General features: G+C 40.6%; 1 protein-coding gene across 3 annotated transcripts in view; it reads left to right on the forward strand.

The window, feature by feature from the left end:
• unc5db (unc-5 netrin receptor Db) overlaps window positions 1–26,326 on the forward strand; it is a 402,981-nt gene that overhangs the window by 246,165 nt on the left and 130,490 nt on the right. For all 3 annotated transcript variants that reach the window (XM_022666860.2, XM_022666862.2, XM_022666861.2), the window contains exons 3-4: window positions 20,584–20,727; window positions 25,746–25,849. In XM_022666860.2, coding sequence (XP_022522581.2) covers window positions 20,584–20,727; window positions 25,746–25,849 — 248 coding nt within the window. The remainder of the gene's footprint in view (window positions 1–20,583; window positions 20,728–25,745; window positions 25,850–26,326) is intronic.

Raw genomic sequence — 26,326 nt, forward strand, 5'->3', positions numbered from 1 at the left:
TGATTATTATCATCAACATTACTAGCATCCAATAAAAACAAAAAAATCAGTGTCTCAGAAAATTAGAATATTATATAAGACCAATTTGGTACTTTTGGCAGTACTGTGGGCAGTGTGCCAAGTCCTGCTGGAAAATGAAATCCGCATCTTCATAAAAGTTGTCAGTAGCAGAGGTTCAGCATGAAGTGCTGTAAGATTTTGTGGGAAAACAAAACTGCACTGACTTTAGACTTGATAATAAAACACAGTGGATCAACACCAGCAGATGACAGACATGACTCTCCAAACCATCACTGATTGGTGGAAACTTCACACTAGACCTCAAGCAGTTTGGACTGTGTGTCTCTCCACTCTTCCTCCAGACTCTGATCCCTTGATTTACTTTGAATGAAATGCTAAATTTACTGATGATCAGTGATGGTTTGGATAAAGAGTCATGTCATCTGCTGGTGTTGATCCACTGTGTTTTATTATCAAGTCTAAAGTCAGTGCAGTTTTGTTTTCCCACAAAATCTTACAGCACTTCATCTTACAGCTTCCCTCTGCTACTGACAACTTTTATGGAGATGCGGATTTCATTTTCCAGCAGGACTTGGCACACCGCCCTCACTGCCAAAACTGCCAATTGGTCTTATATAATATTCTCTTTTTTTCTTTTAGCTTTTCTTTAGCTGTGAGCCAAAAGTATGCAGTCTGTTGCCTATTTAAACCCATGCTGCATTGCATGGGCTGCAAAGCTGGGAAAATCACACACAGGGCAAAAGCCGAGTGTAAGACGAGGCTGGGAACACGACGCAGCGCCATTAAGAAGTCTATTTCCAGAATAGTCCGTAAGGGTTTTAGAGTACGACAGGCCTCGCCGCAAGACACTGATCTAAAGAGCTTATTAAAACATATAAGCTCCAGATTAATTCAGCTTAATGCCGTACGTTAGTGGAGGAGAAGCCCCGACCGTTGTCCCTCACAGATGTGTCTCTGCATCTCCCGTCAGTTCCCCGGCAAGTTCAAAGCGATGAGCACTGCATGTTGTTTGGGGAGAAAATGAAAAAGCGAGCGAGCCCTGCTCTGATTAGCCTTCCTCATCCAGGGATTACACTCATATTCCAGCGCTCGTGTTGGATAATCCTCCACACGCAGCAGGTTCATCAGGGAGCGTCCTCTGAAGAGCCACGGCCTGTCTATGTGCTGCTCTCTGCTGTCCAACCTTATAAACTGTCTGTCTGCTCAACATCCAGAGTGACATATTAAAGCCAGCCTGCATTAGCAGCAGTGCTTTTTCCTCTGTGGCTGGTGGCCTGGTTGTAAAATACGTGAGCTTAAAATCCAGAAGGTTGTTGGTTCCCATCCTAGGACTGATTTAAGACTTAACCCTTTGAACTCTAGGCTGTTTTGGTGTGTTTTTCTCTCTGTTTTTCTCAGTTCTCTCTCTTTAAGGTCTTATAACACAGTAATTATATCAGACAGTCACATGCCCTGATCTCTTTTACTCCAGAAGACACACGGCTGCTCAAAAATATAATCATTTAAAATGTAAAAGGAAGCAGAATTGTTATATTTTCCTGGAACTGATCATGTTTTACTCAACATTTCATCTTATTTATCTTATTTTTAAATGTATAAACTTTACAAATATTCACACCTAAGATATCTTTTCAAAAAGGAGGAGAGGAGGAGTAGGAAAGGAGGAGGAGAAGAGGAGGAGTAGGAAAGGAGGAGGAGGAAAGGAGCAGTAGGAAAGAAGGAGGAGAAGAGGGGGAGGAGTAGGAAAGGAGGAGGAGGAAAGGAGTAGTAGGAAAGAAGGAGGAGAAGAGGAGGAGTAGGAAAGGAGGAGGAGGAAAGGAGTAGTAGGAAAGAAGGAGGAGAAGAGGAGGAGTAGGAAAGGAGGAGGAGGAAAGGAGGAGGAGGAGAGGAGGAGTAGGAAAGGAGGAGGAGGAGAGGAGGAGGAGGAGAGGAGGAGGAGTAGGAAATGAGGAGGAGTAGAGGAGGAGTAGGAAAGGAGGAGGAGAAGAGGAGGAGTAAGAAAGGAGGAGGAGTAGAGGAGGAGTAGGAAAGGAGGAGGAGAAGAGGAGGAGTAAGAAAGGAGGAGGATCGCTACTGTTTTTACTACTGTTCTTGTGCGTGACAGCCTTCTTGGATTTTGAACTCGGATTAAAGGAGGCTGTTCTGAATTTTACAAGTAGAAAATCTGGGCTTGTGGGGGCGTGACCTGTAAAAATCCAGCCTGAAAAAGTCTTTTTTTATCTACTGTGGCTGGAAGCATGTTAGTAAAAGATGTGATCCAACATTCAGATGGTTTTCATCCTGTTACTGACTCGACTGTTATATGCAAAGTTTATGCACTTAGGGTATAACTCACCTGCATTGTTTAGTCTGGGAAGGTTGGACTAAATTGATTTGTTTTCACCATTGGTGTGACTCATTTGAGACCAAGACCCTTGGGAGGAGGTGGTCTGGTCTTAGGCCAGTACCAAACAAACTCTAGTGGGAGATTAGTTTGTGGTATTGATGTGATTCGCATCATTATTTCACCTCAGCCAATAGGAGGAGACCTACTGGGAAATACCCAAAGTTAATATTTGAGGATTTCATTTTCCAGCAGGACTTGGCACACTGCCCACGCTGCCAAAAGTACCAATTGGTCTTATATATTATTCAAATTTTCTGAGACACAGATTCTTTGGGTTTTCATTGGCTGTAAGCCAGAATCATCAACAATTTAAGCAATAGAACACGAGAGGGAGTGTGTTATCACAAATAACGACCTCGAGTATTCTATTGCTTTTATACACTATTTTTTTTTTTTTTTTTTTACAAAATAAATAAAGAAAATAAATCAAAGAACTTCAGAATGAAGAAATTCAGTTTGAATATGCTTTAATATGGACTGTGCCTTCCGCCAAAAAATAGTTCCACAACAACTGTTCCTGTAACAGACCTGAAACTTAACTACAAAACGGTGTATGGTTCATACAGACTAGCACCACGAAAGTTAGCTTGAAATTAAAATTGGGAATAAGTGAAGATGGTAATGTTAGGAGGGTGAAATAACGCTAATACTCTCCTCTCCTGCTCCGTGGAGTCGTCTTCAGGTGAAAGCTGTGCATTTTTTGAGCATTTCTGCTTGTTTTGCTGGGTGGTGTTGGTTTTAGCTAGCCGGCTGGACTGTGGTTAGGTTAGCGTAGCTTGCTTTAGCTCAGCATTAACTTAGCTTAGCGTAGCCTGGCTTGTTAAGTTACCGTTCTGGCTGTAAGACGGCATTAACCGAGTGATTTTCCTTCCCTTTTTTCCACAAAAGACGAGCCAGCGCTGCGGGCGAGCGTGCCATGGCTGAGCGCTAGCCTGTGCTAAGCTAACGCTGCTGCTGGTGCCGCTGGAGGTGATGATTTAAAAGTGTTGTGTGTGTATAAATACGCCGTTACTCTGCAACGCGTCGTGAGCGGAGTGATACAGGTTTAGTGTGAGAAGGCCGTGATGTTATCACAAATATCATCACGGCTAGAACACTTCTCAACCAATCAGATTGTGTGGTCGGAACTAACTGTTGTACAAAAAAGAAATAAACGCTTAAAATAGATCACTCTGTGTGTTATACATCTATAAAATATATAAATTTCACATTTTCCACTGAATTACTGAAATAAAGTCACTTTTTAGTTATATTCATTTTTTTTTTCATGGCAAATATTTCACATCATTTCAGAAATGACCTTAGACCCATTTTGGGAGATTTAATGATATTTTATTATATATTTTTTTCATTAGCTTTTGTTCGCTTGACATTACATCGGGCTTTTTTTCAGATTGCTCTAAATCCTAAAGGTCTCATACCTATTTTTTTGTTTAGATGTTTCTGTATAACCCTGCTTTAGTTCACTGAATCACCGGTAAAGACAGTGCTGTAGATTTACTATATCTGTAAAGATATAGCACTGAGTGCTAGGTAAAGTTAACCCTTAAACTTCCCTTAATGCCAGACTCTCAGCTGCACCACTCTCTGTGGCACTGATCATGTTTCTTTTAGCTAAACGCTCCTAATTTTTACCTCAGACTTGGTGATTCTGTGTTTGGCCAGTTTTAACATTTCAAAGCCCCAGAGTCCGCTCTATATCATAAAATCTGAGGCGAATGGCACCCGCTTTGACCGGTGTTCTGTTGAGTTGTGCAACCATTTCAAACTGTGCTTCCCCAGTGCATATTTAACCCTTGTGTGGTGTTCGGGTCTGTGGGACCCGTTTTCATTTTTCATCAAATGATACTAAAAAAATATTTTTTCTAACTCAAACTCATTGACATTGGCTCATTTTTTGTGAAAAACATATATCAAAACACATTTTCATTATATTACATTTATATTACATACAGTATGTTTGGCCAAGGGCTAATAAACATTGCTTCATTTGTAAATTTGAAACTAAACAAGTTTTCTACTCATATCTTGAGTTTAATTCATTTTCTTTTACATTTTATTAAAAAAACTAATAAAAAAAGAGTAGCACTTTTTGAAAGAAATGTAACATAAGAAAGGTAAAGAGCAAATATTAACCATGTAAGCTGTTTATATTGCTTGCAATTTAGGTGAAGCAAGCATGTGTAAAGAATTTTAATGTAGAATGAAGGTCTCTGTAAAACGCAAAATCCACCGGAGATCCGATTTAAACCTACAGTTACTTACAGCTACTTACAGATAGCTAATGTTATCTAGCTGGAGTAAACAGAGCTGTTACATCTTTTGCTGACTAATTCACGGGTTGACGTAAACATTGGTGACATAAACATTTTCTGATCGACTCGTTTTTCGGAGTACTTTCTTTTACTAGCTGCTGCAGACAATGGAGGTTGAAGTTGAACTGTTTCATGTGCAGCATCATAAACAACTCAGAGAGACCTATAGTATTTCATATATATAAATATATAACAAGAACAAGTGGATTTTAGCAGAAGGAGACCTTTAAGCACTCTTTTATGCGCTCCTGTTTAAACGCTCAATTTTTCTTTTTATATAGCATTCTAGCTTTCATGCTCATCATCAGGGCTTAGCCTCCGCCTGACTTGCTCTGCCTTCTCTTCAGGACTGGCAGCAGCATCAACAACAACAACAAAAAGAGGCAAAGGCAAAGATTAAGGCGAAAATGAAGGCGAAGCCTAAGCCGAGGCTGGAGTCATCTCGGAAAGCTGCCACTTTATTGTAATGTTGCCCATCGACGATGCTACACCTATAAACAAACAGAGCTGGCAGGTGACGGAGGAGCAGTGACACAACCCGTCCCCCCAACCCGTCCTCATCCGTCCCCTCTCTGTCTCTGCACCTGTCCCCTACGTCTCCGGGAAATTCGCCTTTCAATAAGAATGATACCAGAGAAAAAGAGAGAGAGAGAGAACGAGCGAGAGCCTCTTATTAACATACAGCTCATATTTTCCTCTTTCGGCCGGGATGATGTGGAGTCATTAGTCATGATTTCTCCGCCTGCCTCTTTACCCCGCCGCCCCCTTCCCTTTCCGTCGATGGCTCGTCTCCGGGGCGCCGTGAATAATGTGCATGTCTCGCGGCGCGTCCGTGAACCACCAGCCGCCCGTGCCGCTTTGTTTATCCCGACTAATGCTGCCGCGCGCCGAAGCCGTTCGCGAGCGAAGGCCGTCTGCTCTCGTGATCAATAAGCGAGTGTTGCGGCGAGGGCCGGCGTATCACACTGCTTTTTTCCCCCCATCATCGTCCTCCTGCTCGTCCTCCTCCTCCTCTTCTTCTTCTTCTATAATGATTTCTTTCTTCTTTTATTCCCCAAGGAAAAGACTCTGAGGTGGTTTTAGATGAAGATGAGAAGGTGTCTATTCTTTTTTTACTCCCTGCATTTCACATTATTATTATTATTATTATTATTATTATTATTATTATTATTATTATTATTATTATTATTATGTTCACAAGTTACAACCACAACACTGGATCATTTGCTGGATCATAGGACCAATACTACATTTTTGGAATGATACTTCATATGGTTTTCGAACAGCGAACGTTTTCCAGCTCAGATTGTTATACCCATAGGTAGAGCTGGGCGATATGGCCCATATCAGATTTTCGATTTAAATCGATTTTTTTCCCCTACTAAAAATCAAATTAAAGATGATAAAGAAATGATTAAAACTAGTTTTATTCATTTAGTTTTCACTTAAATGTCCCCTTTGTGGTTAAAGTGCAACCAGAAACAAGCAAAAAAAAAAAACAATTGTAAACAGTGAGAACATTTAGTAACTTTTAGTAACCTTTCTCCAACGTAGTTTAGGTACTGACAAAATGCACCCTCAAACTTAAAAAAATAAATAAATGGGGGGGAGGGAAAGAGGGAGGGGCGGGTGGTGCGCACGGGAGGGGGGGGGTGCTAAGCCTGTAGTCTGAAGTACAGGGGCCCACAGAGGAGCGTCGGTGGTGAAAATTAAGACTCAAGACAAAATCGATTTTCATAAAAACACATCGTCCTCAACTGTAAATTGGAATTAATCGATAAAATCGATTAATCGCCCAGCTCTACCCACAGGAATCAATTCAAAAGTGGCTGTACCTGTAAAGAGTTTAAAACGGCCTTAAAATTCACACCTTTTTAGCTAGAGCTGTGTACTTCACTAGACTCATAGAACTTTTTAGGACGTTTCAGTTTTTCCCCATAGGAATGAATGGGTGGAATATTAAAATGTAGCATTTCATTTCACAAACATCACCTGAATCCACACACAGCACCCCTTCCCCACACTGCTCCTCCTGAGTACAGAAACCTGTAGACAAACCAGATTATCTTCTGCTATTATTTTTCTCTCTCTTTTTCTCTCTACTTCTCTCTCTCTCTCTCTCTACTATTCTCTTTCTGTCTCTCTTTCTATTTCTCTCTCTATTTGTCTCTCTATTCTTCTTTCTCACTCTACTTGTGTATCTCTGCTTTTCTCTCCTCTGTACTTTCTCTCTCTTTCTCTATCTCTTCCTATTTCTCTCCCTCTCTCTTTCTCTCTCTACTTCTCTCTCTCTCTCTCTCTGCGCATGCGCGGATTTTCCGCGTCGGCGTGCGGAGTTTTCAGGCGTCTTGCCAACTTTTCAATTTTCTTTTCTTTTTACTTTCTGTATTCTTTTCTTTATTAGTTTGAGAGCAGTGTAGTTGGTACTGAACTGTTTGTGGCCGGTGGAGGAGAGTGCGCGCTGGCCGTCCGGCCGCCATGGCCTCTGAGGCCGGCGTGGAGACGCTGTCTCTCCGGCATGGCGTCAGGTGTGTGCCGGAGAGCGGGACGACTATTGAGGACGTGTTGCTTTCCATCGGGGAGCAGGTAGGACACGGAAAAATTTATTCAGCTTCTCGTATGAACAAGGCTGTGGTAGTGTTTATGGAGACGGAGAGCTGTGCAGTGAGGCTGATTGAGACTGGGATATGGGTGAAGGGGGAGATGCTGCAGGTTAGCCCATTAAGTGCTCCTGCCACCCGCGTTACTGTATCCAATGTTCCTCCGTTTATTAAAAACGAAGTTATAAAGAAGGAACTCTCTCGGTTTGGCAAATTCGCAAGTGAAATGAAAATGATCCCTCTTGGGTGTAAAAACTCTGCTGTTAAACACGTGCTGTCCTTTCGTAGACAGATTTTTATGTTTTTGAATAGTCGTGATCAGTCTTTAGATGTGAGTTTCAGGTGTAAACACGGGGATGGGTCGTATATTGTGTTCGCCAGTACGGAGAGACTCCGCTGCTTTGAATGCGGTGATATCGGTCACAAACAGTTCAGCTGCCCGCATAAAGCAGCGCAGCAGGAGGGTTCAGGGACTGACAGGGGGGGTGAACGTGCGGGGCAGCGGGCGGAGAGCAGCGGGGGAGAGGCCGCTGCAGCTCCAAGTCCTGAGAGCACACCTGCACCTACAGCAACTGATGCTCTACCTGAAGCTAACACCATTAATGCTAGCTCTGATACTGCTACAGTTACTGCTGTGAGTAACACGGAAAACACACACACAGATCTCGTACCCACTGACACTGTAGATACCAGCATAACCATTCACAACAAAGCCACATGCAAAACTAATAGACCTGTAAGAGAGGAGGAGGAGGATACACCTGCTTTGGCACAGCGTTCAGGTTCTGTAAAACATCTTTATGAAGAAATGGTAGGTGATGAAGCTGAACCAGATTCAGAGGGAGAGAGTGTTATATCAGAGATGTCAGAAATGTCCGCCAGTCTGTCCAGTCAAATAGCGATGCCAACACAGGATAGCCAGCCTGAGCTCCCTGCTGATGCTCTCAGGGAGGTAATTGATGTTTATCCGCTTGTGGATCTCATAAGGTTTCTACAAGATACCAAAGGCAAAAGGAATGTGACTTTAAGTAGTTTTTTTCCGGATTCTGAAAAATTCATCAGATCAGTGCAGTATGCAACGAAAAAAGAACCCCTCAAGGTGCTCTCAGCCAAAAGACGGTTTAGATTGAAGAAGTGGACAACAGCAGTTCGTAAAAACCTAACTGACTAGTCTAATGGGTAGGTCTTCTTTGGTTCACTTTTTGGTGCTTTACTGTTGTTTTTCTCTGCTGTTGGCTTTTTTTCCTCTCTCCATGGTTTCCTTGCGCATAGGCTCTTTAAATATCAATGGAGCTCGAGATGTCTGTAAACGTGGAATGCTTGAACAGCACGTCCAGTGCAAAAAACTGGATGTGCTGTTCTTGCAGGAAACGCATAGTGATCATGAAGATGAAGTTCAGTGGAAAATGTGGTGGAAAGGGCCTTTGTTTCTAAGTAGTGCTTCAAGTTTGAGTGCAGGTTTGGCTATTTTAATATCACCTAAATTACCTTTTAGTTTAATTTCTGAGAAAGAAGTTAGTAAAGGTCGTATGTTAATATTACATACTAAAATTTATGAACAAGAATTTGTTTTTGTTAATGTATATGCTCCCAATTTAGGCAAAGAGAAGGGGATCTTTTTTAATAGCCTTAGACATGAACTAGCCCAGTGCAGTCAAAATGCCATTTTTGTGCTTGGTGGTGACTGGAACTGCACATTAGATTTTACTTTGGATAGAATTGGGCAGGAGCCTCATATGTTATCTGCAAATGTCCTAAAAGGTTTAGTTGTTGATTTTAAGTTAGCTGATTGTTGGAGGATTAAATACCCCACTTTAAAACATTTTACCTGGGTAAAAACAGCAGAGGGCAGAACTAGTGCAGCACGTCTAGACCGTTTTTATATTTCAAACCCCCATTGCAATAGGCTTGTTGGTGCTCATATTGTACCGGTCAGTTTTTCTGATCACAGTGTAATTATTGTTGACCTGGCTTTTCCAGTCAGCTGCAGGAGAGCTGCGTATTGGAAGTTTAATGTGAAGCTGTTGCAAGATGCATCTTTTTGCTCTGCATTTAAAGCATTTTGGATAAGGTGGTCAGACAGAAAAACAGATTTTAATTCGTTGAGGCAGTGGTGGGAGGTGGGGAAAACACAAATCAGGCTGTTTTGTCAACAGTATACATCGTACACAACCTCTGAAAATAAACGGGTGCTGGCAGCCCTAGAACGAAACATTGCTCAGTTACAACAACAAATTGTGGGTAACGTAAATGAGGCTTTACAGGCAGAGCTTGAGCAGCTGCGCCGTGACATGGGTGCCTTTCTGCTGGACAGGGCAAAAGGTGCTCTTGTAAGGGCTAGATTCCAAATGTTTAAAGAGATGGATGCCCCGAGTTCTTTCTTTTTTAATCTTGAAAAGCAGTGCAATGAAAGAAAACAAATACATGCTCTGTATATGTCTGACGGGCGTCTGTCCTTTGATATAAAGGAAATACGAGAAAGAACTGTTGAGTTTTATACTGATTTATATAAAACACAGGAATGTGATGATGTTTGTATGGACACACTATTGAGTGACTTACCTAAACTGGATTTAGAAGATAAGAATTCACTAGAGCTCCCTCTAACTGTAGAGGAGTTTAAAACTGCTGCTTTCCAGATGGCACCCGGCCGTGCCCCTGGTATTGATGGACTGCCAGTGGAATTTTATAAGTCTTTTTGGAATGAAATTGGTCATGACTTGTTTTTAATGTTAATGGAATGTATTAGGGGAGGTGAATTGCCACTTAGTTGTAGGAGGGCAGTTTTGACTCTATTGCCTAAGAAAGGAGATTTGTGCGCACTAGAAAACTGGCGCCCATTGGCACTTTTGTGCACTGACTATAAAATTCTTTCTAAAACTTTGGCAAATAGGCTTAAGAGTACATTAAACACTATTGTACACCTTGATCAAGCTTATTGTATTCCTGGTCGTTCTATAATTGATAATTTATATTTAATAAGGGATGTGTTAGAATTGTCAAACAGCATTCCTTTTGATCTTGGCCTCATCTCTTTAGATCAGGAAAAAGCCTTCGATAGAGTCGATCATAACTATCTTTTTAAAGTATTATTGAATTTTGGGTTTGGTGAAAATTTTATTAAGTGTGTTAAGCTATTGTACACTGGAGCTTCTTGCCTTGTTAATGTAGGTGGAGGGCTGGCCAGACCAGTTGTGCTAGGGAGAGGAGTCCGACAAGGCTGTGCTATGTCGGGACAACTGTATAGCCTTGCCATTGAGCCTTTACTACGGCTAATACGTGTTAAAATTAATGGGGTGTCTATTAATGGGTCATCACGTATCTCTGTCTCTGCTTATGCAGACGATGTGTCTGTGTTTGTGTGTGATGGTATGGATATACAGAAGCTGGAAGAGTGTCTGCACATGTACAGTGCAGCATCGTCTGCCAAAGTGAACTGGCGGAAGAGCGGAGCCTTGCTCTGTGGGCCATGGGTAGACAGCGCACCACCACAGCTGCCTGGAGGTCTACAGTGGAGCAGGTCTGGTCTTAAACTCCTGGGTATACATCTGGGCCCGACAGATGCTATCCGGAAAAACTGGGCTGATGTTTTATCTTCTGTTTCGAAGAGACTGACACGGTGGAAATGGATCCTGTCACAAATGTCATATAGGGGAAGAGTGCTCGTAATAAACAACCTTGTGGCCTCCACTTTGTGGCATAGACTGGCTGTTTTGAACCCACCTGCTGGCCTACTGGGAGAGGTTCAGAGGAGATTGGTAGACTTTTTTTGGTCAGGCCAGCATTGGCTGAAGGCTGCAGTGCTCTACCTACCCACGCATGAGGGAGGGCAAGGCCTGATTGACTTAGAGAGCAGAGTAGCTGCTTTCAGGCTTAAGGCTGTACAAAGACTGCTCTACCACAAAGAGCTGCCCTGGAGGGACACGGCTCACATTCTACTTCATAAAGTTGGCAACATGGGTCTTGATCGACACATTTTCCTCCTGAAAGTAAAAGAACTAGATCTTTCTGGATTGGACGTCTTCTATGCGTCTATGCTAAAAGCATGGTGTTTGTTACAGCACACACGTGAAGGGGGACTTGAGCCTTCACCATGGATTTGGGAAGAGCCTATCTTTTATAACAAACTGATACCTGTTCTTTCTCTGCACTCCGTAACCATAGTAAAGAAGTTCTTGGCTGCTGGGATCTGTAAGTTGGGACATTTACGTGTGTCAGACGGGGCCGACTGGAAACCTGTGCAGCTTATTGCCCAACAAACAGGAATTACTACGCAGAGGATTCTAGGACAGATATTGGGTGAAGTGAAGACAGCTCTACCTCAGTGTGTTCAAGAGTTCCTGGATATACCAAAGGAAAACGCTACTCCATCATTTCCCTCGTTGGTTGTTTCTGCTGCTGATGGGGGGTGGCAGGAAGATGGAGGTATGCTACTGTCTTTCTCTTCTCCGAGGTTGGGCCCGTTTGCAGAGGCCAATGGGAAGGCTCTGTATGCCATGTGTGTAAAGGTGAGATACCTGAGAGATTTGGCAGAGGTAAGAGAGCATCAGTGGCAAGAACTTTTGACAGGTGAGAGCACTGCTGGGTTCAGGTGGAGGGTCCTGTACAAGCTGCCAATCCCTAAGAGGACTGGGGATTTACAGTGGCGTATTATCCACGGGGCTATCGCCACAAACAAGCACACTGCCCACTTTGTCCAGGGGGTAGAAGTAGGCTGTCCTTTCTGCTCTCAGCCAGAGACTGTTCAGCACCTTTTTACAGACTGTTCACGCCTTAATACACTTTTTGGGCTTTTACACAGACTTTGTTTAAGATTTGGAGTGACTTTTACTTTTGGATTGTTCATACTGGGGCCAAGGTACTCTTTTTCACAGCGTTTCAAATGGTGTCTGATAAACTTTGTGTTCGGACAGGCCAAACTGGCAATATGGCTCACAAGAAGAAATAAAATGCGAGGACATGGGCTCACTGACCCAGATATAATGTTACGGAGTTTCATTAGTGCACGCATTAAAGTGGACTTTGCATATTTTAGTACAATCAACGATTTTAGCACGTTTGAAAATTGGTGGTGTGTCAATGAGGTTTTGTGTTGTGTTGAAGAAGGAGAGCTTATGATATGTATATGAGTTTTTCTTTTTGAATCCTCTTCAGATGAGCTTTTAATGTTTGGTTTTAGGTCAGGTTGAGTGGGATTTGTCCCCCTTTTTGTGAAATGTTTTTGTACATAGTTCTTTGCTAATAAAGGAATTGTAAAAGTCTCTCTCTCTCTACTATTCTCTTTCTCTTTTTCTCTCTACTTGTGTGTCTCTCTGCTTTTCTCTTCTCTTCACTTTCTCTCTCTCTCTCTGTTTCTCTTGACTTTCCTCTACTTGCCTTTCTCTCGACCTATCTTACTATTTCTTTCTCTCTACCTGTCACTTTTCCTCTTTTTCTCTTTCTTCTTCTCTCCCTCTCTCACTTTCCCTCTCTCTCTCTCTCTCTCTCTCTCTCTACTATTCTCTTTCTGTCTCTTTTTCTATTTCTCTCTCTACTTGTCTTTCTTTCTACTGTTTTCTTTGTCTCTTTTTCTATTTCTCTCTCTATTTGTCTCTCTGTATTTCTCTCTGTTTTGCTCTACTTGTGTCTCTCTTCTTTTCTGTTCTACTTTCCTTTTACTCTCTATCTCTGTTTCTCTTGACTTTCCTCTACTTGCCTCTCTCTACCTTTCTGTCTATTTTTCTCTCTCTACTTGTCACTTTTCCTCTATCTCTCTCCCTCTCTCACTTTCTCTCTCTACTTCTCTCTCTCTCTCTCTCTCTCTCTCTCTCTCTCTCTCTCTCTCTACTATTCTCTTTCTGTCTCTTTTTCTATTTATCTTTCTATTTGTCTCTGTATTCTTCTCTTTTTCACTCTACTTTTGTCTCTCTTCTTCTCTCTTCTACTTTCTTTTTCTCTCTCTCTCTCTGTTTCTCTTTTTTCTCTCTACTTGTATTTCTCTACATTTCTGTCTATTTCTTTCTCTCTACTTGTCATTTACTCTCTTTCTCTCTTTATCTCTCTCCCTTTCTCTATCTACAGCTCCGTCTTTCTATGTATAAATTTAAAGTAACAGTGGAATTAACTTTTACGGCTTTCTAGTTGTTTCTAAACTGCTTTCTTCGTTATTGTCAACTTAAAGTTTGTTATTGAACTTTGGTTTCACACCAACCCTGTTTGGACGAAACCTAAGTAGATATTTGTAAAAGATGCTGTGAACCAATGTGGACCAAAGTGTGAAATTTGATCTGAACACATATTTTTAAATTAAGAAGGGTCTGGCCCGCTGGAACAGAACACTGGAATGTGCTTTTAGAAAAGTAGGCCCAAGTTATGTTTGCAGGGTAAGATTTATGTAAAGTTGGGCGTCCAAGTGCCTGTAATAAAGACTACAGGTGAACATCTGGCATTGTAGGAAATTGTAGTATACACCATGACACCAGGTCTTTTTTCTCCACCAGGACAAAAGCAGGACTGGTCTCTGAAGATGACCCACTGGTAATCTTAGTCCCTCCTGGTAAGCTGGTATGGCTACCCACCAAGATGCATTCTTGTTGTTTGATTCCTCTGGGTTCACTCGAAGGGCAGATGTCTTAATACAGTGAAATTCACCAATTCCCTGAATTTACACCAACAAAACTAAATATAGAAAGACTACACTGTGTTGAGGTGGATTTACAGGATTCAGTATATGGTATACAAAGTAAAAAACGCATTAGCCAGGCTGGGGTCCAGACTTTCTGCTGTGAAAAGACACGAAACCTCAACGGGCTCTTTCATAAACACTCAGTAGAGAGCAGCAATATTACCTACACGTCTCTAAATTTATTTTAGCAGGGTTCTGATTAGATAAAGGACTTTCCAGAGCACATAAACGAGTGGGTTTCTGAAACACTCAGACCTTTTACACCCCAAACCGCTAAAACTAACTCTTTCCTCGGGCTGTCAGGGCTTGCACAACTCTGCAGAGAGAAACAGCGTAGCTTTTGAACCGCCGTCATCGTCTAGTAGCTTCTTGGGTCAGCGTGCAGGATGGGATTGACTGCAACAAGGGCAAAGGCTGGCCAGCAAAGCACATCCAAGCATTATATAACACTGCTCACAGGCGCTCTCAGAAACTACACGTTTATGTTGTCTTAAAGTTGCAGATACAACTTGTTATGGAGCTTATTATAGCTAATATATCACATATGACCAACTAAATGCAAAACTTAACTTTCGCACCAGATTATAAGGCGTTAGGTTGTCTACATCAAAGTAATCAAGGGTGTCGCCATGTTTCCCTTCCAATGAGGAAGCTGGGGAAACGCCTAATTAAACAAAACTGTAATTCTTAATGAAAAATACATTTTCTTTCAAAGTCAAATAAGAGCTGGATGTTAATCTACACAGATTTCTCTACTGAAAACTGTTTATTTGGGTGAGTAAAGCGCTTCCATTTATTTACAGTCAGCTTATATTTCCAATATGCTGTCTATTATATTATTATTACATTATATTTCCAGGTAATTTGTCAGTGAAGTTTCTCTAGTGCGGCAGTTAGCGGCTAATGCTAATGCTGCTGCTGCTGCTGCTGTACCCAGCCTTAGTGCTGGAGAAACTTCACTTAAAACTCACCCTTGTCTCCTTGCCATTAGAAAAGGTGTGAAATGAGTATTAATACAGATACTAGTCTTTAAAAGAATACTTCTGCAGTAGAAGTTAAAGAAGTATCAACTCAAGCTTTTAGTTTTCACTTTTTAAGTAAAAGCGTAAAAGTACTGGTTTCTAAACTACTTAAAGTATAAAAGTAAAAGTAATAAAAGGTAATTAAAGCCATTAAGGCTAAAAACAAAAGCTTAGGCCACGCCCACAGAGTCTTATAGTGCACTACACCCCCCCCCCCCTCCCCAAAACACATTTTACACATCTAAAATCCATTATGACTTCATAATGTTCTATTATTAAAATGTTAATGTTGATAATATAATTTGGGATGCACTAGGCTGTTTCCCTGTTTCAGCTGCATGTATGCTTATTAAAATGAATGTATTTTACATACAGAACAATGTAAATATATTAAAGTTAAAGTTTTAGTTGGACTGGAGTTTGTCAGGAGTTCTCTTGAGTCTCTGCACAGATTATCTTCATACTAGACTACATACATCTGCTATGTTCTTGCTTGAGCGTAATGTGGGTATATTGTGTATAAACCAATAGGGAGTGGGAATGGTATATGTTTATACTTCTCTACATCCAATCACAATCAGATTCACTCTATCTGGATGGAGGAGAGATTTATCTGGATAGGGGTTTTATTGAACTATTGAAAGAAGAGAAGACGAAATGAAAACAAGCTGAAATGAGATATTAACGAGTAACGAGGCTGTTTTTATAAAATGTATTTTTAGAATGCTCCATTAATGTAATATTGAATTACATTTCTTTACTCTCAGTGTACACTCCTGGGACAGAGAAGGTATTGAGTATCCAGAGAGATGTCTCAGTTGAATGAGAACTTGACAGCTGACGTGGCTGATAAACAAACCATCTCCATGAGAGACACTACAGAACTGTTGGGCCAAAACACTCACTGAACAATTGTATGTTTTCCATGTTACAACACAGCCAATTCTGAAGGGCCTGGAGTATTATCTGTGGAGTAGGATCAGGTGTGGTACAGCTGGGAGAACACAGAACTGGAGGATCCTGAAGTATGTCCTCAAGATGCCTTACAGCTGGGATGAGTAGGGTTCTTATTAGAGGTGTTACAAATGCTGTGTAGAAAAGTCAAACAGTGCCAGAACAATGATGGATATTACTTAAGAGCAGCAGATATGTGAAACTTTGAATTACTCTGTAATTTATTCCCCCACCGTTTATATCTGTATCAGGTTCGATACTGGCCTTTAATAACACTGCGTTCATTAAAAAAAAAAAAAAACTTGCCTGTTATCGTGGAAGTATGGACTGGCTCCCCAATAACTTGAGACACAACATGGACTGGTACCCCAATAACTTGAGACACAACATGGACTGGTACCCCAATAACTTGAGACACAACATGGACTGGTACCCCCATAACTTGAGAGACAACATGGACTGATACCCCAATAACTTGAGACACAACATGGACTGGTACCCCAATAACTTAAGACACAACATGGACTGGTACCCCATGAAACTTGAGACACAACATGGACTGGTACCCCAATAACCTGAGACTCATCTTGGACTTGCAACCCACTTACTTAAGCCTCAACTTAGACTTGCATCTCCAGATTCTTAGACTCAACTTGGACTTACACCTCATTAACTTGAGACTCAACTTGGATTCACCCTCCAGAGTCTCAACTTGTACTCAGACCACATGAATTTGAGACTCAACTTGGACTCACATCCCAGAGACTTGTGTCTCAACTTGGACCCAAACTTGGACTGGTACTCCAATAACTTGAGACACATCTTGGACTTGCAACCCACTGACTTAAGCCTCGACTTGCATCTTCAGAGACCTAGACTAATTTTGGACTCACACCCCAGAAACTTGAGACTCAACTTTGACTCACACCACAGAAACTTGAGACACAATTTGGACTCACACCACATAAACTCAAGACTCAACTTGGACTCACACCACAGAAACTTAAGTCTCAACTTGGACTCACCCTCCAGAAACTTGTGACTCAACTTGGAATCACACCACAGAAACTTGAGTCTCAACTTTGACTCACACCACATGAACTTGAGACTCAGATTAGCCTCATATCCCCAGAAACCTGAGACTCAACTAGGATTCACACCTCAATGACTTGAGACTCAACTTGGACTCGCACCTCAGAGACTTGAGTCTCAACTTGGACTCACCCTCCAGAAACTTATGACTCAATTTGGACTCACACCACAGAAACTTAAGACTCAACTTGGACTCACCCTCCAGACACTTGAGTCTCAACTTGGACTCACCCTCCAGAAACTTGTGACACAACATAGACTCGTACCCGTAAGCCTCAACTTAGACTCGCATTCCCAGAGACTTAGTCTCAACTTGAGACTCAACTTAGAATTGGCCCCCTCACTTATCTTTCAGTCAAGAGGCTTCAAGAATAAAGCGACTTTTGTCAACATCTGTGATTTCCAAACTTCAAAGATGTCTTAAAAATTCTCAAGATGATAAATTTAGCTATGAGATGACTGTGTTCTTCTTCTTGGTCTTCTTTTCTTTATCATGTCGTAGCGTTCAGGCTTTTTAGAATCCATCTTGACCATGACAAGCAAATGTCTAATCTTTAAGCTGAGTGTTTGTTTGCATCCGTGACATGTCTTGCATTTATTTATCTTTTTTTCGTATTCTCAAGCAACAACATTTAATCCGTCGGCGGCGTTAAAAAGCATTTAATCTCTATCTTGGAAGGAAAGGGGAGGGAGTTTCTCCCCGTGGCACCATCAAATGTGTTGGGGGGGTTGCGGCGTCCAGGGCGCATGTCAGATTAGCAGGGCTTCTTCTGAAGCTGCCCAAGTCAGGGGTGATAAAAGAGGACTAGATGTTTTGTTATTGCCGTAAGCGCAGCACATTTCCCTTTAATCCACTGTTTGTGAGCCTGGCGGGCTGGAGAAGCTCCGAGAAACTGGAGAGAGAGAGGGAGGAAAATCAGCACAGATGAAAGACCCCTAAGCCCCGGAGTCAGATTAAAAATGGAAGGCGTTGCAGATGTGGAATCGTGTCGCAAATCCGAATATAGGCAATTTCTAATATGTATCGTTTTTTCATTCTGAGAAACGTGAAAGATAAACACTGAAGCGCATCTTTTTAAACCTTTTTTTTTATCTTTTCTCTTTTTTCTCATGAAAATAAACCAGGTTTCGTGTCGCGCCCCGGTTCCTCCTCACAGGTGTTGCCATTCCGGAAGTCTCAGTAGGAACCACGCGTCGCTGGCACCCATGTTATTAGGCTAATGCAGCTGCAGCAAGCTATTTTCATCTTGTTAGTGATCTGTGGCCCAGACAACGCTTGGGAAATCTCCCGGGAGAGCCAGTGTGTTTTACCTGTAATGCACTCAGAACGTCGGAGCAGGGGGGAAAGAAGAAACTGGATTTATGTAGGCCAGTGACTGAAGAGGAAAGACAGGGGGAGGCGAAAAAGAAAAAACCCACCCCGACCCAAGGCCATTACATTTTTTACCAGTTGTGGGCATGTAGAGGCTTTCTTTTCTAATGTTGATCAGATGCTCAGATGTTTCTTTTCCCCGCTCAGTTTCCTACCAAGAGCCAGCCGAGTTCATTTTGTCTGCCTTTCTTCTTCAACACAAAACTCGCGCCACTTTTGTCAGACTTTAAAGTGGCTGCTGACGACCAGTATGGAGCTTGGCTTCGCTTTGTGTCGCTTTGTGTCGCTTTGCGTCATTCCACGCAGCTAAAATTAAAAGAACGGGGGGTCAGATTAAGTGAATTAAGGAACTGATACAAAAGCGGTCATCTCAGAATTTTTAAGAAGACCATTACACTAAACGTAGATGATAAGCCAGGAGATGCTTGGTGTTCAAACTTGGTTCAAACTGCTGGTTTAGCCTAACTCTATATAAAACTTTGGCTTCTTTCAAACCTGCCGTTAACATGCATCCTTAAGCTCCTGAGGTCAGGTAGGACCTACAGGGCCATCTAAACAAATTACACTCTAAAAAACAGAGGTACGACATGAGTACTTTTTTGTACTCGAAGGTACACTCTTCATAATTGTACCCTCAAAGGTACAATATTGGTCTTTACAGGGTCAGATTTGTTCCTTCTGAAGTACAAAGTCATTCCTAACAGCAATAAGTACAAATTTGTACCATTTAACCAGCCAAAGGGTACATTCAGTATTCTGCATCACTGTACTAATGAACAATATATATTTAAATTGCACATTTTTTTATTTGAAAGCCAGACAATTTTGTATCATCAAGTTTTTGAGCCATATTTAGTTGATGATAATGTTTATAATCTTTATGATCTTTACTGCCACAAAAACCATGGGTACAAAAAAGGACTTTCACTGAAAGGTACTTTTTTGTGCCTCAATATAAGGTACAGCCCCAGCGACAAGCTTTGTACTCTTTTAAGTACAAATCTGCAATTATATTTCTTAGAGTGTAGAATATCTTTGAAAAGTTACTTTATTTCAGTAATTCAGTTCAAAATGTGAAACTCAGATATTATATAGATGTATTAAACATGCAGCTCATTAAAGCTCCACTAGGTAGGATTGAGATTTTGTGCTCGTGGGCTCCCCCTACAGTTGTAGAGTGTAATAAATGTTTCAGGCGGATTAGTTTCTCTTTCTGGTTTTCTGGCTTTCACAGACATATTCGGTCTCTTTCCAGCTTCTGCCAGAGTGTCTGTATGTTAGTTTGTGAAGAATGAACCAGTAGTCCTTGTAGAACTGTTAGAACTAAAGGTCGGAAAGCAGGTCGCAGTTCTCGCGAGCGTTGGTCGCGGCCGCCTCGGAAAACTTACAGAGTCTGGTTTGAGCTCAGAGGAGCTCCGGCACAGACACGAGAGCACCGCTATTCCTCCTATTACACCTCAATGCAGCGCTGCAGTGAGTTTCAATCTGTAATTTTACTTCTTTAAAACGATCAAAAATCAAGAAAATCCTACCTAGTGCTGCTTTAACAGGAACAGCAATCTGATTTGATTTTGTATTTACTTGAAGCGTTTCTCCCTCTGTTTGGTTTGATTTCACACAGGCATAAAAACCTAAACGCACCAAAATGCTATGCACCAATAAACCAGGCGAGCAAATCGTCTCCTCTGATTGGTCAGAGCTGTCTGGTGTGGGAGCAAGAAAGAAATGCTGTGTTCTAACAGGTATATCTGTGAAGTGTGAAGCCGCTTTATTACAGAATTTCAAACACAGTTTTTTTTTTTTATTATTAGGAGCGCAGAGTCGCACGGCTGTGAACAGTGAACTCTGCACTTACTGCACAAGTAAACAGCATGGAGCAGCAGCAGAGACAGCGTTTGGTCATAGCAGTATATTATCTGGCTAATATATCAGATTAGACTGCACCTTATCAGCAGTTTTGCTCAATTAAAAAGAAGCATATTTGATAGCTGGATCAGATCGAGACCAGATCACGTTCTCACCACAAGCGGTCGGAGTGGATTATGGCAGAAATTTGGGTCAAACTTGGTGGCGTACTTAATTTTGTGTTTAAAAAAATAATAACTCATTCTCTCTCTCTCTCTCTCTCTCTCTCTCTCTCTCTCTCCCTCTCTTCAGGTCTGAAGGTGAGGGAGGTCATGATAAATGTGTCTCGGCAGCAGGTGGAGGACTTCCACGGTCCGGAGGATTACTGGTGCCTGTGCGTGGCCTGGAGTCACCTGGGCACCTCCAAAAGCCGTAAAGCCACCGTCCGCATCGCCTGTGAGTTTATCCCACCACACCATTTACCAACATCTCAGCATCATATCATACACCACCTACTAGGGATGTCCCGATCCAGCTTTTTGAACTTCCGATCCGATACCGATATTTATTTGCACTTCCAATCCGATACCGATATCGGCCGATACCAATACCGGTCTCTCCGAGCATGTATTAAAGTTAAAGTTATTTAGCCAACTTACTTTGTTGTCAAACTCATGTTGAAAAGCGTTTTACTCTTGATAACAAGTAGCCAGCTGGATTAGGTGTGTCTGAATAATACACAATGGTTGGTGCTCCTGCTCCTGTGTTAGTAATGTAACCATCATACACTTAATATATAATGTATAAGCCATCAAAGCTAAATTATCAAATTAAGCTACGTTTCAAAGTTTTACCTTTTAGTTGCATAAATAAGAAACATAACATGTTTCATAAACTTCTTGATTTGCAAGTAATTGTGAAATTTACCCATACTCACTAGTTGATATGTGATACTACAATAAGCATAATGACACTAAAAACACAACAAGCAAACATCATAATGTTAAATTATTATTATTATTATTAAATTCAAATAAAAACTCTTCATAAAGGGAGCTAACGCTGCCTCCAGCCGGTCTGACCAGAGTTCATCTTTCCCGGCCCACGTTCATCCCTGTGAACAAAATAATCTGAATTAGTAACAGAACTAACAGCGCATTTTTCCACTATTTCCACATTAAATCACTAATTTACACTGTAATCCACAGTAACTCAGTCTAACTGTTAAACTATTTACACATTAAATCACTTAGTTATACGTAACAGTTAAAGGTTTTATACTGGACGGCCGGGTTTTCTTAGTTTCCTAGCGGGGGTTTCTTCAGCGCTGCAGCCGCGTTTGGTTCTCTGTAACTCGGCTAGACCCGTGTTAGCTTACCCGGGAAATTAGCGCGATACGCTAACGGTAGCTTCACCCGGTCAGGTCTTACATTTAATAACGTACAGGTGAAAACAACACTGGAAAACAACTTAAAACAGTCTAAAATATACTAGTCTGATAAACACACGCAGCGGTGAGTGGAAATACAGGAGAAAATGACTTACATTTGTAGAGAAACTCCAGGTTCCATCTGAGATGCTATGCTCGTGTGATGAAGGTGTGCTGGAAAACACGGACCGGATTTTATTCTCACTGGCAAAAATACAACAAAAACTGGAATGGATTATCTAAATGGATGCGCTGGCAAACCCGGATCGAACTTTCAAAAAAACTGGATCGGGAGTCTGGATCGGCATTTTCACATGCCTTCCGATCCGATACCGATACTGATTTTGGCAAATATCGGCTGCCGATCCGATCCAAATATCGGATCGGGACAAGCCTATCGCCTATACATTTACACCATCAACAACTCAATCCTACTGCTCAGAAATGACCAACGCTCGCCCAGAGCAGAACGTACAGCCCATACTGAACTCTCTTTATTAACTCCGCCCCAACAGAAGCTCAGAAACCCACAGATCCGGACTGAAATTAAGCCGTATAAATGGGGATTCATTTCCTGGACTGTTAGCTCTGTGCTCAGCTCCTCTGACAGTTTATATTCTATATTGTTGAGGAAATAAGCCACAGGGGGCTTATTAGTACGCTGCCAGAGTAGCTCTATGTATTATGTTTCTCTATGCATTAGTTCCATATTAGGTCCTTCATTTGATATTTTTCTTATTAGACATGTTATAGTTACATGTTATACATCAGTTAACTGCTGTTACATCAGCACAGATACAATACATACTGTAACAGTGAATATTGTCTGATCTGATTTTAGTATTTAAGTTTAGATACTAGGGTTTAAAAAATATGGTAACACTTCCTATGAACCCTGAATTCATGATGCATTATAAATGCATTCATAATGCATTATATGACATGCATAATACCTTATAATGACTGTAATAAGCCTGTATAATAACTCATAAGTACTTACAGCGTCATTCATAACACATTATAAACTACAAGTGTATGGGTTTAAAAAGAAATGGCTTACAATGCCTTATAATATCTGTTCATAAGAACATTGCACAATGTTGTAATGCACTATAACACAGATTTGGTATATTTTGTATATTATAAGCCCATCATAATCCATTTTTTTCTTACAATGTGTTATGAATGTTGCTGTAAGTACTTATGAGTTATTATACAGCCTTATTATTACAGTCATTATAAGGTATTATGCATGTCATATAATGCATTTTAAATGCATTCATAAGGCATTATGAATACAGGGTTCATAGGAAGTGTTACCAAAAATACTTTGGTAGAGGTTAAAGTTTTAAACTTAAACGTTGAGTTGCTCTTTAAATAAAGGAGTAAAAGTAGTGGTTCTAGAACTACTTAAAAGTATAAAAGTAAAAGTAATGTAAGGAGAAAAAAATAAAACCATTAAGGCTTAAAACAAAAGTAACACTTTCTATGAATGTCATCTCTATAAGACTCTATAAACATACTCATAACACGTTATAATACATTCATAAGGCATTATAAACATGGCTATACACATTTTTAAAAATGTATAATTTATCATATTTATTATGCATCATGGACTGTGATTATAATGCATTAATAGCTCCATTTATAACATGTTATACATCAATACCAAGAAACTCAGTTCAGTGTGCAGACTGTATCATGACTAAAAAAGCTTCCAACTTATAAACACACCCTCAATAATCCTATAAATATATTTTTAACCACTCATAGATTAATCTTGTCTTGAATATAATATTAATTATAGTCAATTATAATGTATTATAACAGGTCTTTGTGCACTCTAAGTAAAGTGCCATGCTTTCATTGTAGGACTAGATCATTAATGACAGAGATAGACTGTTTTAACATATATATATATATATATATTATAAGCAGAGCTTATAATGTATTATGATCACAGGTCATAATGCGTAATAAACATGGCTATATAGAGTTTTTTTTATGTATTTTTATAAATATTTATAGCCATCTTTATAATGCCTTATGAATGCATTATAATATGTTATGAATGTGGTTAAAGTGTCTAATAAAGATGACATTCATAGAAAGTGTTACCACAAAAGCTTAGGCCACGCCCACAAAGTCCTATAGGGCACTACCATCAAAAGACCATCAAAAACCTTATAATGATGGAACTGGCCCTCATAAGGACCATCCCAAAAAAGGAGAGCAAGAGTTCCATCTATTACTACATGACTCCATATGTGTTCATTCTACTGTCTCCCTGAGTCAAAGCACATTAGTTGAAGTGTTTTTTTTTTTCTTCTCCATCTTCTAAAAGCATTCAAGCAGCTGCAGCACCATGTAGATCTGAAGCACCATGTTTGTTAATATCAGCAGTGACATTAAGAGCATGCACTTTATCAATCTGTGAATATTTATAAGTACACACTGTCTCTGTATTTTATTATTTACTCACTAATGCACTGGAAACTATTCACAATCAGTGTCTTGTTTAAACAAGTCCCTGGATTTCTACATAATCCTGTTGTACCAGCTTATACTATTATTGTTATATCAGCGTAATGTTTACTGTAACACCAATATATTCATTCATTTATGTTACAACAGTGCAAACACTGAGCATCAGATGCAAAAGTTACCATTAAATCAGGCCATACTGTATTTTTTACCTTAGCACATACTGCTACTCTCACATAGACACATACTGCCACTGTGTAATGTTTGCATACTGTTACAACAGCACATAATTTTACAACAGCACATACTGTTACATCAGTGCTCATTGCAATATTAACACTTACTGTTACTATACGATTAGTGCATACTGTTACATAAGTGCACCCTGTAATACTAACACTTCTTTTACTATATAATTAATGCATACTGTTACATCAGTGCACCCTGTAATATTAAATATACTGTTGCAATTAAATTAGTGCATACTGTTACATTAGTGCACCCTGTAATATTAACACTTATTCTTACTATGCAATTAGTGCATACTGTTACATCAGTGCATACTGTTACATCAACATGTACTGTTACTATTAAATCAGTGCATACTGTAACAAACACTTGCTGTTACTATTAAATCAGTACATGCTGTTACATCAACAGAAACTGTTACTATTAAATGAGTGCATACTGTAACAAACACTTACTGTTACTATTAAATCAGTGCATACTGTTACATCAACATTTACTGTTACTATTAAATTAGTTCATGCTGTTACATCAACATTTACTGTTACTATTAAATGAGTGCATACTGTAACAAACACTTACTGTTACTATTAAATCAGTATATGCTGTTACATCAACAGAAACTGTTACTATTAAATTAGTGCATACTGTTACACCAGTGCATACTGTTACATCAACATTTACTGTTACTATTAAATTAGTACATGCTGTTACATCAACATTTACTGTTACTATTAAATTAGTACATGCTGATACACCAGTGCATACTGTTACATCAACATTTACTGTTACTATTAAATTAGTACATGCTGTTACACCAGTGCATACTGTTACTGGCAGGTAACTACTCTTATATTAACGCCAATGCATACTTTTACTGTTACAACAGCACATATTGTTACTATATTAATGCATAATAGTGTTACTGGTAAATTGGTATATATTGCACATATATCAGCACACACTGTTACATCAATGCATACCGTTACTGTTACACCTGTGTGCACATTAATAATTGCATCAGAGCGTACTGAAAAAAATATGACATGTGCAATTATTATGGGTTATTTTTTACGTATGTTGAATTACTTGGCGTACACATGAATATGTACACTATTCTCTATGCATCTCTCTTTCTCTTTCTCTGGCTTTCCAAGGTTGTTGAATGGAGCCCAAGGGCACTGTGCTGGTTTGTGGGGGGTGAGGGGTGGAGGGGGGGTGGCGAGAGAGGAAGCGAGGGCGAGGGAGATGGGCAGAGAGATAGCGCCGGCTCCGGCCCGCCGTGACAGCTGCCTCTTATCTTCCCAAACAGACCTCCGCAAGAACTTCGAGCAGGACCCCCAGGGGAAGGAAGTGCCAATCAAGGGGATGATCGTGCTGCACTGCCGGCCCCCAGAGGGCGTCCCCGCCGCAGAGGTAAGACCACGTCAAGCGGCCTCTCCACACCTCCCAGCGGGGGGAGCACGTCTGGAGAGGCCGGCGGGAGCGTGGGTCTGTTCAGAAGGGTACAATCAGGGTTACGGTAACGAGAACAACAGTTTAGGTAAAGATAAATACAAATAAAATGTGTATAAAACTATTCAAACTGATCACAATATGGATTTTAACTGGAAAATAACTGGATAGTAATGTGGAATAGATTTGTGCATAAAACTATAATAAGCACGTACGTGCTAGTGTAACATCAGCTAGTCCTGTTACTGTTACATCAATGCATACTCTTACATCGACATGTTGCAGTTACAGGAGCGCAAACTGTTACAACAGCTAGCCCTGTTACTGTTACATAAATGCATACTATTACATCGACATATTGTGGTTTCAGGAGCGCAAACTGTTACATCAGCTAGTCCTGTTACTGTTACATAAATGCATACTGTTACATTGACATTT

Source organism: Astyanax mexicanus, chromosome 22 (genome assembly GCF_023375975.1).
Source record: "Astyanax mexicanus isolate ESR-SI-001 chromosome 22, AstMex3_surface, whole genome shotgun sequence".
NCBI classification, from domain to species: Eukaryota; Metazoa; Chordata; class Actinopteri; order Characiformes; family Acestrorhamphidae; genus Astyanax; species Astyanax mexicanus.